At 38.1% G+C, this 20014-nt stretch overlaps 1 protein-coding gene across 3 annotated transcripts in view; it reads right to left on the bottom strand.

The window, feature by feature from the left end:
- Nucleotides 1-2595: 2595 nt before the first annotated feature.
- Nucleotides 2596-20014, bottom strand: part of GABRB2 (gamma-aminobutyric acid type A receptor subunit beta2) — a 99614-nt gene continuing 82195 nt past the window's right edge. The window contains exons 8-10 of one of the 3 annotated variants that reach the window (XM_035107991.2): nucleotides 19612-19856; nucleotides 12950-13060; nucleotides 2596-2943 (exon numbers count right to left, since the gene is read on the bottom strand). In XM_035107991.2, coding sequence (XP_034963882.1) covers nucleotides 2596-2943; nucleotides 12950-13060; nucleotides 19612-19856 — 704 coding nt within the window. Of the gene's footprint in view, nucleotides 2965-12949; nucleotides 13061-19611; nucleotides 19857-20014 lie in introns of all 3 variants that reach the window. The other 2 variants (XM_035107992.2, XM_035107993.2) reach the window with 2 other exon arrangements.

The following is a 20014-nucleotide window of genomic DNA, read 5'->3' as shown; positions in this document are numbered from 1 at the left end:
TCCCCCTGGGGATGATAACAGAAAATGTTCAGAATGACATTGCTTGGTTCTTTCTTCCCAGTCATTAAAACTGCAATAATATAGAAACATAACATTCCTTAGGCAAACACAAATATGCTGCATGATTCTTTTAGTTTGGAAAATGCATATTAGACTTACTAGCAGTCATATACAGAACTTATTTACAGAGCATTGATTGCAAAGATATTGTTAAAACTGTGCCGTATTATATAGTGATTTTGCCATAAATTTCACAAAGATGAAGAGAAAACACCTTAATTGCTGGCTAGTATGCATCCTGAAACCTGAAAAGATGGAGTGATTATTATGTGGAAATATAGACCAAACAAAACTGTGAGAGAGTATATTTTAGTTCAATTCAAAGGTAACCACGTATTTAAGTTTGCTTTATGCAACGGTATCATGGCCCCCCACTTTTTAAAAGCTCAATCTAGTCTGTACACCTGTACACAGTATTTTAGAATTAATTAGTTCAGAAACATGGTAGCCTGTCTATTCCTGGAAGCATCTTTTCCTTAATAACAAAAAGGACCTCATGGAGGCGATTGTTTACTTTCTTTGTTATCCCCGTGGGTAGAATTTCATCCTCTCATTGGCAAGGTCAGATAATATTATGGCTTGTACTATAAACTTCCAGATATCTTAAAGTGCAGTACTAGGAGCTGATTTTGTAGTTTTTATTATAGCTGACCTGTTGAACCAATGTGAGAAAAAAAGGGTATTTTCTTTGAAGGCCTATAAATCCCGTGCATTAATTACAAGGCCAATATTTTTCACACTCCTTAAACTTCATTTCTAATAATAATAATAATAATAATAATAATAATAATAATAATAGGCGTTTGTACAAAGAGAATGAAAATCAGAATAAACCATGAATACAGCATAGCTCAGCTGTCACAAAAGATGTCCTAAGCAAGGGTTGTTTAAAACATGGCCAGTCCAGTTGTGGATGACATCAAAAGGCAGATGATGCCTGGACTTGTGAAGTGCACTCAGCCCCAATGCACATGGAAAAACATGAGTCACGTGATCAGTATTTTTTACAAATACACCGTGATGTTCAAAATTCTCAACAATCAGGTATGAACACTGGGTGCTCAGGTACCCCAATTTTAAAATTCTTTACAGAGGAATCGCTCAAACACTCATAGTGCTACTAAAAAGTCATGTGGAGAAGATACACCAATAAATAAATAAATAAACTCTGCAGAACTGACTGGAAGATTCAACAATACTTAGTGGATTTAACTTTTTGCTTTTATTTTGTCCCATATAATATATGGGACCATATACTAGTATGAATTACTTGCGGAAAAACGGGGACATTTCTATAGTTCATGATTTTGAGAAAAATAATTCAGCCTCTTCCACCAGAAGACGCTCGAAAATCCAGCTATTTAAAATAAATATTTTCCCCCAGTACTCCCTTTAAGTATTGCTTCTAAAAAAAGAAACACTTCTCAAACTGAATGCAATGGAACTGGGTGAGGAAAACAACCCAACTCTTATAAGTTTATAAGCTGTCTTTCTTTTAAAATATATATTGTCTAAACAGCGGACATGATTCTATTCCCTCTATTTGATGTGGAAATGAGATACAAATCAAAGCAGCATCTGAGAATCCATAAGAGAGGTTTATACTAACAAGCAAACTGACACCAATAATTTGTACAGTCTTTACCTGTCCCTTACATTTGAAAACATTTGCCACTGTTTTCTCTCTCCCACAGGGAAGGACAGAGCACCGAGAGAAAGCCACCTATGAAGTCACTTGCTGGCCCACTTACATTTGGCACTTTACACGTAGAATGCTTCTAGACATTATGCTTAATGGCACACTGTAGCACATAGTTGGGAATCTCTCAAACTCTAAGGGTCATTTTCACACAGCATGGTAACCACTGTGCTGCATTAACTCTTTGCGATTTATCTTTCAAGTGAAATGCTTTCAAGTTTCATGCAAACTCCTCACTCACTCACCCAAAACTTCCCTTCTCTACATCAGTAACATCATCTATTTGGGAAACCTCTGATACTCATCCGCATGGTATGACGGTAGGCACTACTTAATTTCAAGTTCATGCATTTGACAGGTAACGCAGGAAGATGGTTTGGATTGCAACTATAACACTTCTCTCCATCCAGGTAATGTTGTGTATGTTCCAGATGTGAAGAGAGGCATGAGAGAGTATCTCATGAAATACATTGCTCTTTGAACTCAGACCTATTTTCTTGCTTCCTCTTTCTGTGCTTAAACTTATGAGTGCTAAAAGGAGGGTGGAAACAACAGAATGAGGAAGTTTCAAATTCTGCCTCCAAATATCAAATGCTATTATATATTTAAAGGTCATGTTGTATACATTTGTACTGTAACTTAAATATTCCACAATTTTGCAAAGAAAACCCAAACGTTACAAAAAAGATTATAGAGTGGGCCAGCAACTAAGGTGTTTTAAAATAACTTTTTTGTCCTGAATAGGTTTTTTTGTTTCCCCTAAGTCCCACATTTGGCTGTACAACCGATTTTGAAGAGAAATCCAGTTCTTGATAGCTGTGTGGCTTTATTTTGTTTTAGTTCACATAGTAAAGCCAATAGACAATATTGAAGAAGGAGAAAACAACAGGGAAGAATATGCGTGACCATCGATCTATGGCATTTACATCAGTCAAGTCAGGGATGTTAATTTTCAACTGAGAAGCACGTCTCCTTAGCCGGCTTTTCTTTTGTGCCACGTGCCGTTCCAGCGCATTGCGGCCAAAGCTGTGTCTTGGTAAGCCAGCCTTCCGGTACTGAATACTTGAGGTATCATAGGCCAGCATAGTGCTTCTGGGGTCCCCAAGGCCTATAACAGCTTCAGAGGCAGCCATCTCATTTTTTATTTCAAGCGTGCTCAACAAAATGTTTTCATGTGGATCCATCTGGAAAACACAAGAGGTTGTCTTAGAGTGTGTAACAAAATGTCAGACTCAGCCAATCATCAAGCAGGCGAGACCCAAGAAGTCCAACTCAATGTTGGGCTACGGAAGTATGCAACTTAAAGCGGCATACATACATTTACTTGTGGGTCCTGTATTTTGAAAGCACAGGCAAATACATTGTATGGCACTGTTTGTAGCCACATGTTTGTCTGGCAGATATCTCAGAAACTTGCGGCACTGCCACTATGCGTTTGCATGAAGTGCTGCACTTTGCTGGCCCAAAAGTTCTGTTCTGACAAGACTTCTCAGCATTTACAATTAGAATGAGCTCAAAAGAATGACGCAGCAATGAGATACACCAGGTATACACTTCATCACAGGCCTTCTGGCTGGATACAGTGTTAAATCCGTTGGGACAATTTTGGAACTCTCATATCACTCCAGTTCAAAATGCATATTTTGATATAAAGATTAGATTCTGTGATCAGAAAGAAAGCTGATGAGCTGTTTTACACCTGCGCTAGGACCTCTTTCAAGCTGCAATGCCCAGGAAAAGGGTGTTCAGTTCATCATGGAACATCTCATCAGAACAGAAGGCTGGCCACGGCATTAGGCTGTACTTCAGAGGCAAGTCTAACCAGGCATTCATTTCAGAGTATAATCACATTAAATCTCAACACTGGTTTTGGAGTGTTATTAGTAACTTTTTAAAAAGTGAGATTATATAGTATACTGTAATAAAAAATGTTAATGCCATGTTGTTTCTGGCATTAACTGTACAAAAGGAAAGTGACAAGAGCTCTCTGTTACTCTGAGGATAGCCTTTCACTATCTGTAATTTTTTCCTCAGAAAAGTTGCCACTTTGCTTGACAGGAGATAAGTACCAATCCTTAATTTTAATAGCTGTTATAAACCATATAAATTTAAATTGATGCTGAATATTATGTTGACACATTTTATAGCAATTCAGTAAATTCTTTACATTTCCATTTGAAAATATTTTGAACCTGCGGGTAAAGGGCAGAACATAAATCGTGTGTGTGTGTGTGTGTGTGTGTGTGTGTGTGTGTGTGTGTGTAAAATCTCTGCAAGTTTTCTTGAGATCTGAATAGATAAAGTGATGTGTTTTATTGGGCTGACTTCCAATGGTGGACAGATTCCATTTTCATTACATGAACATATGTATAAATAGCTCAGAATAAACTGCATTTTTAAACTCTTTCACTCTAGCAATTCCTTACATGATTGTGAACTCAAATGTGTCTACAGGATTCTCGCCCCATTTCCCAGGTCCTCACTCACTTTCATTTTGGCAATAGTTCCACTTCAAAAGTGCAGGGCCACTGTTAATTTCTACTGCTAGAGGGCTTGGAGAATTTAAATTCTCGTTTGACGGTATGTATGAATGATTTTTTTCTATGGGGAATATCTATGGCAAGGGTTTCCTCAAACTTTGTTTCTTATAAAATCGTCCCTTCATTTTTTATTCTTCCAAGCATAAGCTAAGGTAAAATGAAGGCAGCTAGATAAGTTTAGGTGGGATATAATACACACAAACAATGATATTCTGAAACTGCTAAAGAGAGACACACATTTAAAGTAGTCTTCCATGACTGTCACTTGCTAGATCAGGAGCTGTGGATGGGCATAAATCAAATGCGCATCCGAGTTTGGATGCTGTATGTCAACACCGCTTTACTTTCAATGTCCATTTATTGATAAGAAATAAATAAATAATATTGCCAGCACGTAAATTTTTATTCACATGCATTTAGGGAGGAGGCTATACTTTCAACCCCCCCCCCCACTGTTGCCTGTTCTTCCTGCAATAATTGTCTGTGCTGCATGCTGTTTGCTGCAGAAAAATTCACACAGCTACTTGAGTATACAGGTTATGTGTGATAGGCACACTACAGGTGAGTACGTGCTCACACATTTGCATTTGTCTGGTAACAACTACAGACAACAGGGACAATATGGATGTACACATGAGCAATGAGTGGTTTGAACACTGCAGCCAAAGCTTTACATCTATATAGAAGGTTTATAGATTATCAGTGAGGATTTATTATTATTATTATTATTATTATTATTATTATTATTATTAGATTTAACTGATTTAACTCATTAAACATTTATCATGATGTTATATTGAAAAGTTGTTTTAAATCAAGTATTCTGAAGTAAGCTGAGTACGCTAAATTTGAAGTTGTGCTGCTAAACCCATGTGGGACTTCGCTTCTTAATTTATCAACATTTAGGTTTCAACAGAACAAGGTGTAATTTAGTCAAAGTGATCCAATTTTGCTTTCCTATCAAAATCATCAGTTGGGTATTGTTTGAAACCCCACATAATTTCATTCTGAATACTGTAATTGAAAATCTGTTCTACTGTCACAAAATATGCCTGTTGCATAAGATATGTCTGATCTGGAAGACATTTACGGTGTAGCCTGTAACAAAAGTAACTTAATTCTGATCAGAATGCCTGGAGTAGGTTCTCTACCACTTTCCATCGAAACAAACAGCACATTATTTCTGCAGTCCCATAACAAACATTGTATAAGCATAGCCATTTCATTTTACAAGACATTATTACTACTCCGTCATTGAATTTTGAAGTCAGCCAGCCAATCCCAAACAGGAGTAAACAAGCAGGGGTGAATATTCCGCCCCCACCCTCCAGTGAATGATTGCATATTTCAACATGTATTTCGTGGCATCAAGCTTTATTAAAGAATTCACCATTTCGCAAACAGTAAATTCTTTATAAAGTTTTTAAAAAGATCATTTTAAAGTGAAGGAAGTTAGTCTTGTGACACAAAAACTGCGAAACAAATACGGCATTTTCAATTACATCCAAGGTTAAAGAACAGGAGCACTGGTTAATCTGAACAGCTATACTGGGGGTGGTGGGTAAGTTGGATGGGGTGAGTCACACAAGCAGGGTAGCAAAGCTATTTTAAAGTTTCATTTTCCATTTCCAGTCAGAGTCCAGACCTCAGAAGTTAAGCCAGTCTTCAGCCTTCTACACACTTCAGGTAAAATGGAACTGTCCACTTGGCCAGAGATAAATTTGCTTGAATGTAAAATAGGGGTTGGTGTATTCTGACAAGGTAACTTTACAGAATATTGAGGGTATGAAACACCGAGGGAAAAAAAGTGCCTGGTAATAAATATAAATCAAATTCTCAAATGGCCAGCTTTGGAGTCTTCTATGGCTGCTGCGGAGATGCCATTAACAGTTGCTGCAATGTGAATAACTTGTCACACACCCAAAGAATTTAGGAGAAAAACAGCATATAAGCAATTTAGTATTACTCTTTTTTTTTTGTCAGATATTTTTCTGCTGTTATCAGACACTTGCCTGATAACACCACAGTTTGAGAAGGCTGGAGGTCTCTATACCTTTTCCAAAGAGACATTGGAAATTACTACATAGCTGTAAATTAGTAATGGATGAACCTCCCAATTGATTTATTGTATAGCAGTTAGAAAGTGATTGCACATGTCTTCAGCTTTTCCTTGTTGGAAATTGGTCTACCTTTCATTTCCGAAACAGGGAAATGCACAAGGTTACAATAAAGGATAAAAGGATGAAAAGCAAATTGACCTGATTTTTGGATCTGAAGTGAATTTTTAGGAAGGCAACTGAGAGCACCATTGCAGGTTCACCCATCCCTAATGAAAATGTATGCTTATAACTATATAGAAGCTTACAATACAACAGTGAAACACATTAATTCTGCAGGGCGCCTTTTATCCAGATGGATCCCAAAGCGCTTTACAGATTTTTAGAAAGCGACATCACTTCACCAACAAGTGCAATTACCTCTCAGGCGAAATGGGTTTGGCTATCTAACATCGCCAAACAACGCACTGTATTTTAGTACAGGAAATGAAGAATGCTGTAGCCAATTAAAACTATGCAGTGGGTGGGTGAGTGGTGGGAATGGTTCAGAAGGTAGAAGACAACTTAGAATACAACCAAAACTTGGACAGGATCCTGGCATTAAGATGCCAGTTCTTGCAAAAAGTGCCGTGGGATCTTTAATTGACCACTAATGGTCCAAGATCTCACTAGTAAGTCTCTAAGGATAGAATCATTAGAAAACAATAAAATATACCTTTGTTGAATACATTTCTGGACAATGATATGTGCCAATTATTCTTCTGTCCTGTAAGTTAATAAAATCAAGACCGGTTTCCATAGAGAAAAGGCAGCTGTTAGCTTTCATTAAAAATTAATGTACTATAGGCTATTATCATAAACGATGCACTTTAATTAAAAGCACAGGGCAATCTGAGCCAACAATCAGCAAAAGTATATCCTTGGTTTAGAGGTGCTGTTGTTGTCTTGGCCCTGACATTGTAGACAACACAAATTTGTAATGGAAATGTACAGCCCCCGCACACACAAAAACCTGGTCATTTTTGACCAAGAAAGGAACAATGACATGTAAACATTAGTCAGGAGAGAGGGGAAAAACATGTGGATTTGAAAGGTGGTGGGGGAAGGAAGTCTGGATGCTGATGTGGTTCTTCAGCCACATAACGGGATTCTTGATAGGGCAAGACAGACTTTATGTATAAAAAAATAATAATCCACGGGGCAGGGAAAATAGGTAAACATGTGAAAGCGGGACAAGTAACAAAAATAGAAGATGAATGGTGCAAAATATTTATTTGAACATAATAATCATGGAGGTATCAAACAATCACTTTAAATGATAACATGATTAAGTGATGAAAATAGAATTCGCTGTTGGGCCTAAAATCAGCTTGCAAAATGTAGACCACAGAGCATGGCACATTGCAGACCCTCACAGCTCAAATAGCAGATAGACCTACATGGCAGGTGATTCCCAATATCTAGAAACTCCAAAATGATGGCTCTCTATAGGTGTTGACTCTTTAATACCAGCAGCACACTACGTAATCTAACAAATTATTTAGGTATAAAATAATTATACCTATATAATAAAGTGACAGTTTTAATTTAGTGGTTACATTGGTAGCTTTCTTGCTTTTTTAAAAAAACAGCTTTATTCTTGAGGTACTTCTGTAGTGCACATTTATTATTTACTATCAAACATGCATCAAACTGACACAGTAAAGCATTTCAGCCCTTCAGTTCCATTGCCTGCAAGCAACTCACTTTTAAAACATGGAAAAACAAAGCTGTCAATACGGTCATACTTTTTATTATTATCTATGATTCTGAAATCAAATGGAACAAAGAAAATAATGTGTGAGAGAACTAATGCAACATTGTCAAAATTGGCCCAATTATTGGGTGGATTGTCTTATCCATTCAGCATTTCACCCCTAACAAAGCCCTTCAGTAAAAGATCTGACTGATCATTTCAAATCAGCATGTCTTCCTTACTGTCCTCTGCTCTACTCTTCTTTTCCATGTCTGCCCTTCCCCTTTCTCAATTTAATTAAGACTACTCCTTCTGTCAAAACCTTCTGCTTTCTTTTCCATGCTACCTTCTCAATTCATTTTCTTTACCTGTGCTTTATAGTCTTATTCTAAACCTACTGCACTAGGCCGTTTAGCCTGTGATTTGCCTGTGCTCGACATGGATTGCTCAGTCAATGGCAGTCAAGAGAACCTTAGGATCAAAGCAGTTCAGTCAAGGGCAGCAAACGACTCTTTAGTTTGCTTTCCTTGTTGTTCTACAACAGCCAGTCCTTCCAGCTACTCTACAGCTATCACAACAATATAGATTATTGGGCCTCTCATCTTGTGCCCTTGCCTCATTTTAAGATTAATTAATTTTCTGAGAAATTGTTTCATAGTTGATGTACAATTTACTATATAATTTTAACAACATCTGAAATAAAACTGACTGAAATTAGATCTGCATTCACAAATGTGCACCAATAGCTAAAGGTAAAGGGACCCCTGACCATTTGGTCCAGTCATGACCGACTCATCTCGCATTATTGGCCGAGGGAGCTGGCATACAGCTTCCAGGTCATGTGGCCAGCATGACAAAGCTGCTTCTGGCGAACCAGAGCAGCACACGGAAACACCGTTTACCTTCCCGCTGTAGTGGTACCTATTCATATACTTGCACTTTGACATGCTTTCAAACTGCTAGGTGGGCAGGCGCTGGGACTGAGCAACGGGAGCTCACCCCATCGTGGGGATTCGAACTGCCAACCTTCTGATCGGCAAGCCCTAGGCTCTGTGGTTTAACCCACAGCGCCACCTGCACACCCAATAGATGTGTGTAATTGAAACCCACTATTTGCCCAAATGATACCACTGCTTTTGTTGAAGCATTATGCAGTTGTACTTTTCTATACTGTCTGAACTGCTACATTTAAACAATCTATTTGTGATAGCTGTATCGGAATGTATTCTCTATAAAAAGATCTTGAACAACAGCAACAACAAAAAAGTAGTTTCTGAGAATTTTTCTGTCATGGCGAGAGCTAATTATTTAGCTCTCTGAAAGAATTGGAAGGCAGGCTTTCAGATTATGTAAGATAACTGATGTATCTTAAACTAGCAGAAGCTGGATACACACTGTCCTTGTGCAAATTAAAGATGGCATTCTGAGATTGCTGCTATGGACAGAGAGCTTTACACAGCTGACTTGACCTTTTTTCTGATGTCACCAGGAATAGCACTACAGACTGTATGGAGAAGCTACCTTGTGACCTTTTCTGTAAGAGGCCACAGGCAAAGTCTGCTGCCACCACTGCCTCACATTCCCTTCAAAGCAAATTCTTACATAATGCTAATGGAGAGATGGAAAACAATGGCGTGTTCACTGCTGGTTTATAGAAAATTCTTACACAACAGCAATGCATAGTTATAAGTAGTTGCTTTTGGGCACTTTCTTTAAGAAAAATACAAATTCAATGTGGAAAATATGGATCAAAGTAGTCATTTATTGAAGACTGCTTTAATTTTGGCAACTCTCTAAACCTGCAAAGTATGCAGTATTGATTTTGACCACATTCTAAACCAGAGCTGGCTAACCGATAGCCCTGCAGATATTGTTGGACAACAATGGCCATTATCCCTGACGGTTGGCCATGTTTGTTGAAGCTGATAGGAGCTGGAGTCTAACAGCATCTGGAGGGTTACAGGTTCTCCATCCCTGTTTTGAACTGTAGCTGAACCATAAATATTTACATGGTGGAAAGTCATGTATACTTAAGCATATCAAAGCTTCACGGTATCCTAAACAGTAGGAATAACTCAAGATAAAGGCAAACACTTAGCAGGATTCAACTAATGAGTGCTGCAGCAGGAACTCTGTGCAAGGACTTCCTCTAGCACAATGGGGTCCCCCCCCTCCAAATGGAATTGGTTCTGGAGGGGTTTACTTTCCCAATACTCAATTTTTAAAGGCACTGGGATGTCAAAGGAAATGGAATTTCCTTTACGAATTCCCCATCCCTGTCATTCAGTTTGCCACCTGCCACTGATATAGCACCATCATACAAATACATCTGCACTTGTTGCACATTTTCATTGACATATTTGTGGAAACTGTAATGAGTAGACCAGCTCTAGGCTACAATTATTTCAAATTCATTTGAATTTTTTGTTGTCATCGTGGGAGTGCAAAAGGGATGCAAACTTTATAGGTAGCTGGAGATTTAGTACTGAGCAGAAGTGGTTCTATCTCCTTTGTTGGCAGGAAATAGGTAGCCTTTATACTGCAATTCTCTTTCTACTTTCTCGTGGACCTATGAACTACTGAATAACACTGACAGCTGAAATGGGAGGCAAGAGCAACACACAAAAAAGTCTCCCACCATGTTCTTCAATCCTACCTTCACTAGTAAACTAAAACACAGTGCTGGCTAAAACCCCTCAGGCTTGCTCTTTCTTAATTATGCCCCTCTCCCACCTCTTATTCTGGTTAGAGAAATTTAACAAAATGACCTGGAACTGGTTGCCGGAGATGGAGACACTTTTCAAACAACATAGAAATACAAAAGGAGAACACATAATACTAAATAAAAACAGAAACAAACTGATAACCCGCCCCCCACCCCACAAAAACATTTAAAAGGACATATACAGTGGTACCTCGGTTTACGAACTTAATCCGTTCTGGAACTTTCTTAAACTGAAACTGTTCTGAAACCAAGGCGTGCTTTCCCTAATGAGGCCTCCCGCTGCCGGTGCCCTTCCACCATTTGGATTCCGTTCTTAGACTGAGGTAAAGTTCGCAAACCGGGAGACTACTTCTGGTTTTGTGGAGTTCGTAAACCGAATTGTTCGTAAAGAGGACTGTTCTTAAACTGAGGTACCACTGTAATGTTAATCATCCAAAGGCCTGGTTAAAGAGAAACTGGCACCTAGCACCTAAAGATATGTAATGAAGGCACCAGGTCAGCCTTAGTTGGTTGTTTCTTGGTGTTGGTCAAGGAACAGGCTTCCAAGTTTCCAAGCATGCTGTCCGTAGATATGTGACATAATACAGAGACTACTGAGCCAAAGTTTATCCTTATATGCAGAGTACTCTTAAACCACAGCCAACATGTCCACATAATATACCTCATCTAAAAGTGCAGATGCTGGCCACATCAATTCAGACTACATTTTGAAGAGAGGTTTGCCTCATAGAATCAATAATGGAAGTTTTATTAACATATATTGAAATGATTTCATTGTCAAAGGAAGTGATTTCTATATGAATGTTTCTACAAAATAGCAGATCCTATTTGTGTATTATTGGACAATGGTATTAAAAGTTTAGGCAAAAAAAAGAAGAGTTTATAAGTGAATAGACTAGAAAAACAAATAAATCTCAGGCAGTAAACTAAAAAAGAAGTTTGCTAGTAGCAAAGGCCGTCGAACTTTTTCAACTTTGGCAACCAGAAAGATCATGTGCAAATCTGTACAATTCTGTAAAAGAATTGAATGCTGGCGCAGAATTCTAGGCTCCCTTCTTCTACTAAATACTGCTTAGTAAAACTCCTTCATTCTCACGTAAATACTGTTGCTTACTAGGCTGTTATAAATTACTACTGCTGTTATTATTGTAGCATCTTCATACAAGATTATAAGAGCATGCAAGGTGCATCAAACAGGTTAGAGCAGTAGCAAGAGAGAAGAGATCCCCAAAGAGGAAACAAGGGAAGCTCAGAATGTTAAATCTCAGATAGGCATAAGTCCCAAAGAAGCTATCCAGAAAAAAATGGCAATGGTAAGAAGTTATTGATAAATGATTTACATACTCTGCATGGAAAATGAAGAGAAAAAATATTGCTCACTGAAGGAAACAGAGTTGCACAATACCTGGAACAAAGCAAATCCAAGATGGTATGATATCCAAGCAGTGTGATAGCAGTTTTATGGATTAAGATTTCAAGTTGGCTTTAAGTGTGAATGTGTCTTTTTTTTTTTAGCTAATAAGCCACAAATGGAAGAACAAAGGTCAACCTCAGAATATTGGGAAATAGATTACACAAAACAAGTAACTGCTTACACACACATATATACACACATACACAGAGAGTCTCATACAAATCAAAGACAAACTGAAACACATCCCAAAAGAAACTTTTCAACTTTCAGGCACTCCTCAATGAATCTGTGAAAAACTAATGAAGGCGCAAATAATCTAGAAGGAGCCACAGTTCCCACTAAAATTAGGAATAAGTTAAAATCGTGACTCCATACTAGAACCTTAGCAGTCAACTCCGTAATAATAAAACAAATGGAGTATGTGGTATATTCACAAAGGGCTAGATCAACATGGTTTTAAGCTAAACCCACTGAATTAATTCATAAATTGTCATTGCAACACAGATTATTTATATAAAAATTCTTTTGTTGCTTTTCTACTATAAAAGAATTCAAAGTGACTTACAATGTAATGGATGATGAGAAAACAGTGGATATTTTATCTGGGTTTTAGTAAAGCATTTCATACAGCACTATACAATATCTTATGGTTAGAAAGCCAACATAAGATGTCTTGGACAATTAGTACAATCAAATGGATCAAAAACTGGCTATCTAACCGTATTAAGAGAGTAATCGTAACTGGCAGTCCATCTAGATGGGGAGAGATTTCCAGTGGGATCCAGGGATCGCAATTCGGTCCCATTTTGTTTTATATCTTTATAAAAGATCTGGAAGACAAAGTAGAGAATATGCTAAATAAGTCTTTTGGCTTCTACTAATTAGGGAATGGTGAGCAGAGCTAGAACTAACATAGTAGTTGCAAAATAACTCTAAATACTTCTTTGAAATTGGATGATAGATTTACAGACCATATTCTAAATTAAATGTGAGACAGAAGATAACAGAACACAGGGAGCTTCACAGAAGAAAACAATAGTAGGCTTTGCTAGTCATGCCTTTGTCAAATATCCAAAATGATTTAAGCCTTTTGGACTCAAATGCATCATATATATCTTAAAAAGCCAAAGACATTGTCACATGGAATGGCAGAAGAGGAAACGATCTCACGTGGAGGTAAATTAAAAGAGCTAAGAGGATAGAGAGCTTGATGAAAGTAAAGAGAATAAGGAATAACATGACAGTCAACTGCAGGAGATTCAGTCAGAAGTAGAGGTGTAAGTGCAATTAAAGCCATTAAAACCATTTGATCTGACAAAACAAGCATTATGGTAGTCACTATCTTCCCAGGCTGAATGTGCAGTGTCAGCACTGAACAAATTAGACATTTAGAACATAACAAAAAAGGAATTCATGAAAAATCAATGGAAGAGGGGCTTCAATGGAGCTGAAGCAGCTTTGGACCAAGATTTAATGTGTAAAATATAATATAATTGATCTATGAATGCATGCTTTCTTGGTAAATGGCTGTGAAATCACCACATGGGCAAACCCTTATGTTTCTTTTGCTAGCAAAACTGAATTAAAGGAAGAATTGAGATGCAGAGTCGAATACATAGACACAAAGCTCACATACTTATAGCATGGATACCCAAAAAAGAAAAAAAAAGGAGATACTTGGTAAAAACAGAATGTGAATATGAAACAGAACAAACAGATTTCACAGTGTATTTGATTCATGGGCAAACCTTTGAGCCCTAAACTCCACCCTGGAATGCTAAAAACCTGACAATGGCACTTGGGTAAACATCAAGCAGCTGCATTCAGGACAATAGACAAAAGGTAGAAAGGTGCATGTCTGAGGGTTGTCAATTACTAGGACAGGAGCAACAGGACACAATCTATTAGATTTTGCTCCTGTGCTGGCAATCATTATGTTGAGTAGATTGCTTTCTGTTTTTTGTCCAGAGCTGGAACTTTAGGGACTGACTGTGGTTATAAAAATTAAATAACAAAAATATTTTGGAGACACTGTTGAGAGGATCCACAGCATCAATTCAGATAGGCTTATCTGGAATGACATTAGGCCAAAACTTGACTGACTTAGCAATCTATTCTGTGTCGCGCTAAGGGCTTCTTGTCTGCCTGTGCATTTTAAAGGGCTTATGTTTGTATTTGGTCTGCTTTTTTTTAGCAATTGTCTTTTAGATTTTATCAGTTTAATGGGTTATAATTTACTTCTGGTATTTTTTTGGTGTTATTGTTACACAGCACCCTGGGTTTCATTGGTATGGAAGGTGAATTAGAAACACTAACAATAAAGTAATCAATAAAACCTGAGACTGATACCCTTCTTTATAATTTTTAAGAGCTCGAGAACACCCCTTTGGCATGCACAGTTCATTTCCTCTCCTATTTGATTTCCTCTTCCTTTTCCTTTGTCCATAGCTCCCATGCCAACCATGGTTACACTTGAAATTGATATTTGAAACCATAAATCAGGCATTCCAGCTGCACCCCCATCCTTATCGTTGTTGCCCTATTTGTGATGGCAGTGGTGAAGTCTCCTGTACTCATGGAGGCTTCTGAGCATTTTGAAAACCAACAAAACGAGGGTTCCAAAACATGAAGGAACCTCCACAGATACAGGTCTCCCTGACCTGTGGCAGACAGCCACTGAGGAACATTTAGAGCAGTGTTTCTCAACCAGTGTGCCTCCAGATGTTTTGGGACTACAACTCCCATCATTCCTGACCACTGGTCTTGCTAGGTAGGGATGATGGGAGTTGTAGTCCCAAAACATCTGGAGGCACACTGGTTGGGAAACACTGATTTAGAGGACGATGAGGAGGAGGATGAACAGGCAGAACTAGTATTGCTTGTGGACATTGCTCCCTCCTCACATGTTGACCTAAGCCTTAGTGCTGTTTACAGTACTGAAAAGAGAAGGGTTGGGAAAATTCAAGCCAGATGGAGGAGATAGATTAGGTGGGCCCTTCAGGATTTCGGGAAATTTTTACTTGCACAAAGCTACACACAAAGGATGTTGAAAGAATAAATGAAGCTATGCTGCTGTTGTTTCCAAGAAGGGTTTTCTGAAGAGTGAGAATTGTGACCTCTTAAAAAATAAGCAATGTTGCAGGTTACCTTTTATGAAACATCAGACAACTATAGTAGCACCACAAAACCTGATACAGTGGTGCCTCGCTAGATGAATTTAATTCGTTCCATGGGTCTTTTCTTATAACGAAAAATTCGTCTAGCGAATCCCATAGGAATACATTGAATTTTTTTTTGCCCATAGGAACGCATTAATTGAATTTCAATGCATTCCTATGGGAAACCGCGATTTGCTAGATGAATTTTTTGTAAAATGAATTTGTCTAGTGAGGCAACCTCCGCTAGAAAAAACCTTTCGTTGAGCGGAAATTTCGTTAAGCAGGGCATTGGTTAAGCGAGGCACCACTGTCCTTTGATTTTAAAAAAAATCACAGCAGTTTTGTCGTGCCCACTGGAGGAAAACTTGGTTGAGCCTAAAATCTTGGAGATAAAGTTCTGAACCCCTTTTCCTTTGGCACCTGAAACTTCACACTGACTTCCATGGGCCTCTGGAAGCAGTGACAAGAAGGCATCGATGTTAAAAGATCCTTAGTGGATCCCAGTTTGCCTGCAGGCTCAATTCAAAATATTGGTCTTGGTCATTAAAGCCCTAAGCCTTATACCTGGATATTTCAAAGTTCCACCTTTTACAATGGTAACTAAACAACTGGTCCAGATCTTCCCTAGAAGCCCTCCTCTGAGTGCCCCTGCAAGGGGCCAATGAAGAGATGGCCTTCTCTGTCACAGCACTCAAATTGTGGAACTACTGCCCTACGTATGCTCATTTCGCACCGTCCATGTTTCATTTTGTGTCCCGGGTGGTCTGTTCTGTGCTCATGAACCTTGACAGCCCTATTCTCTTTTTATACACCATCTCCTGTTATTATTTATTCATGCTTCTATCTTCATTGGATATCTTGTTGTACTATAATTCACCCCAAGTCTAATTTACAAAAGGTAGAAATATATTAAATAAGCAAGTAAGTAGTATCCATTAGCCACAGTCTAAAAGGAGACCCCTAGGCACAGAGAAAGGAACCATATATGGAAATGGAGTTCCCCTCCCTCTTCTCTGGAAAGCTGATACATATAGAGTATCATTGAGAAAACCTTCGTATAGATCAAGCCTTTGCATGAAAATGTAATATTTGAAATGGTTCTATGGGTGAATGGCTTCCACATTTCCCCAAATAAAACTTGAAATTATAATTTTGGCAGCAAATATTTAATATCCAAAAATTAATCATTTTTTGCCAATCATTTTTATTGATTTTCCAATTTTAACCCAATTACACAAATTAATTCCAAATTAATACAATTTTGTTTAAGAGGTTTCCCACACTCCGTTCTTGATGCGTCCTTATGATCTAATATTACTGCATTTCATATTCTTATTTACTTCTAGCACAATCCATATTACAAATTATCACATAGTCAACACCTGCACTCTTGATTATTTCTATTCATTTTATTATATTATTTAACTTTTAAAAAACTTCAAGTGAGGAACACTTAGCTTTTCTTTTCTTTTTCAAGCTGCATGCGCCAAAAATAAATTCTTAACCCACCTTTTATTCACTGGTTTCCTTTGCAAGCACCCCCCTTCAGGCATTCTTGGCATGTTTTATTATTTGAAATGTTGAAAAAAAGATTTTAAACACAGACATGTACATGCCAATACAGTTTTTGTGTGTGTATGTGTTATATAAACTGTTTTTGAGCACCACTATGAAAAGATAATATAAGGCTACTGTGATGGTTGTTTCCTGTTTTTATGCAGTGTACCTATGTTTATTTGCAACTAAAAGTCAAGCAAAATTACCATAGTACCATTATTGTAACAAGCTGCAGGTAGGGAACAGGGAAATGAAGAGTTGTATCCACAAAGTACCTCCCACCCACAATAATTTCTGCTTGCATAACAGACCCCTCCCTTCCTCTTCTCTCCCTGTGCTCCTCTTTCCCAATCTGCTTGGGAGAGTTGAGGGAAATCCCAAAACAGATTTGGAAGCATGCACTGGGAGAGAAGAGGGAGGGGATATTCCACTCCATGAGGGGAAGTCTTTGCATAAAGGGGAAAAAAACAACAGCTAGAAACAAACCAAAACGTCTAGCCCAGAACTGTGTGAATCCAACAGTTATTATCTTTTTCTCCCTCAGTTTTCACATTTGAGAAAATACGACATGGAATTTGGATTTTTTAAAAAAATGTATATATACACAATTTCCCATGAAATATTTCAAGTTTTCCATTTATACAATTTTATAAATAAATCCATGCCATATTTGCTGAAATGATGCTTTTGCTGACATAAAAATGTAAGTATACATATATTTATTCTGTATTTTCTGTCAAGTTTATACCCCCTTTTGGATCTCTTATAGAGTATCACACAACTTTCAAGCACGTCGTAGTTTAGCCATCATTTTGGATTGTTCCTCTGAGGAACAGCTGGAAAACTCATGAATTTTTTAAAGTCTTCAAACCTTGTGCCTGACAGATGACAGCAAAGCCTAGAGTGAATACAATCCATCTTGTAAATCAAGCTTCAGAAAGAGGAAAATGCCACTGAGTGACAGTGTCTCTAAAGCCCAAGGCATTCAAGGGCTTTCCAGATGATTTTGGGTTTTTGTTTTGTTTTTGCATAATAAATAAGTGTACAGCTGTGAATTGGTTGCTCAGGCAGTGGAATTTGCTACCAAGGAGTGTGGTGGAGTCTCCTTCTTTGGAGGTCTTTAAGCAAAGGCTTGACAGGCATATGTCAAGAATGTTTTGATGGTGTTTCCTGCTTGGCAGGGGGTGGGACTGGATGGCCCTTGTAGGGCCGTCTCAAGCATGTCAGGTGCCCTGGCGCCATGGTGCGGAGATCGCTCTGGCGTCCCTGCGCCACCCAACCTACCCCTAGAGCCGGCCCTGGGCCCTTGTGGTCTCTTTCAACTCTATGATTTCATGATTCTATGATTCAATGATCCAGGCATTTATGGATCTTCTTCCAATGTAGGAATATTGCATTTTTTACCACTGCACAACACCATGTTAAATGGGAAAAAGTTATTTCCTCCAGCTGCTACGCTCTTGTGTTAGATTTTAACAAGCTAGAGAATTCATGCTATGTAGAACCATGAGGGTCTGTTTAGAAGAATGATCAGCGACACTTTCTAGAAAGAATTTGCAAGACCAGTTATTATAAGCTTGTGACACTTTTGATGTGTTTAATGCTTTTAGTAGTGCTGTGCATCTTATTAGACTGTTTTACTATTAAAATGCCATTTTATTGTGGCATTTATTAAATGTTTATTACTATTGTATTTTACCGACAACTGCCCACTATACAAAACAACAACAGCAAATAAATATTTGCTGGGGGTGAGGGTGGGATGCAAGCACATTAAAATTTCAAACAGAAAAAAGTGAATACTAAAAAAGTTGTCTAAACATTAATGCCCCCACCATCTCATGAAACTTTTGCATTGCTTTGATTTTTTTTTTAAAAAAGGTATCACAGACATGGACTATTTGTTTATTTTGGGTGGATATAAAATCTTTTCTAAAGATCCACTAATGGATGTGGAGAAGTCTGTTTTAGCAGATTTCCCTTCTCCTCTTCAGCCCCTGGAAAATATGTTCAGGGGGTGGGGTGTGTGTATGTGTGTGTGTGTGTGTGTGTGTGTGTGTGTGTGTGTGTGTAGAACAGTGTGGAAAGTGTCGTGGGCAACTGTAAAGGTAGCAGGCAAAAACTGCCCCTTCTGTGAGCAAAGGCCTCCTCTAGATCATATACCCTTCTATAAAAGCACTTCTTCAGTCTATCTACTGCATCCCTGTATGTCTTTGAACATTGTGTGTTTATGTCCAGAGCACAGACACACAAACCCTAATTTATTTTTTCCATGGCATATGGGATATCTTATTCCTTCCATCATGCTACATCTTCATCCATTATGTAAAGTTGGAAGTATCATATTATGAACATTGGCTTGGGGCATAGCTGCCAAGTTATCCCTTTTTTAAAGGGATTTTCCCTTATGCTGAATAGGCTTCCTCGCGAGAAAAGGGAAAACTTGGCAGCTATGGCTTGGGGTTAGGTTCAAGCTTATTTAGTAAGACTATAAAGTGTTTTGTTTTGCTTTTTTGCTTTGCTTAGTGTTTTTTTTATAAAAAAAATCATCTGGAAAGGCTGTATGGTGAAAGCCAAGATGGCCCATAAAAAAGCTCTGTTTGAAAGAAAATGAATTGTCTAATGCTGTAACTGTAAGAGGCTAATCATGTTCCATTGGAACTTACCTTATTGACATCCATTCGTAATTTCTCATTGTTAGCACTGGCAGCTTTTTCGGCTGCTTTCTTCTGGCGTTGTGGTCCCCTGCCAAAGAAGATGTAGTTGACTAATGCATACTCCAGTAGGGCCATGAACACGAAGACAAAGCATCCCATCAGATACATGTCAATGGCTTTCACGTAGGGGATTTTGGGCAGAGTTTCTCGGAGATGAGTGTTGATGGTTGTCATTGTCAGCACCGTGGTGATTCCTGGGGGGAAGCATGAAAAAAATTCAAAATAGTATGTGTGTATAGATATAGATATTGGGGGGGGGAGTTCACTCTAGAGAAGCACTAGAAGAAATATTTTCCATATTTGGTGATGCTTATTAATGAACAAAAAAAACACATTGAATTTTATGAATTCT

The sequence above is a fragment of the Zootoca vivipara genome, chromosome 2, assembly GCF_963506605.1.
Source record: "Zootoca vivipara chromosome 2, rZooViv1.1, whole genome shotgun sequence".
NCBI lineage: Eukaryota > Metazoa > Chordata > Lepidosauria > Squamata > Lacertidae > Zootoca > Zootoca vivipara.
Note: the sequence above shows the minus strand (reverse complement) of the source record. Positions and strands in the feature narration are given on the sequence as shown.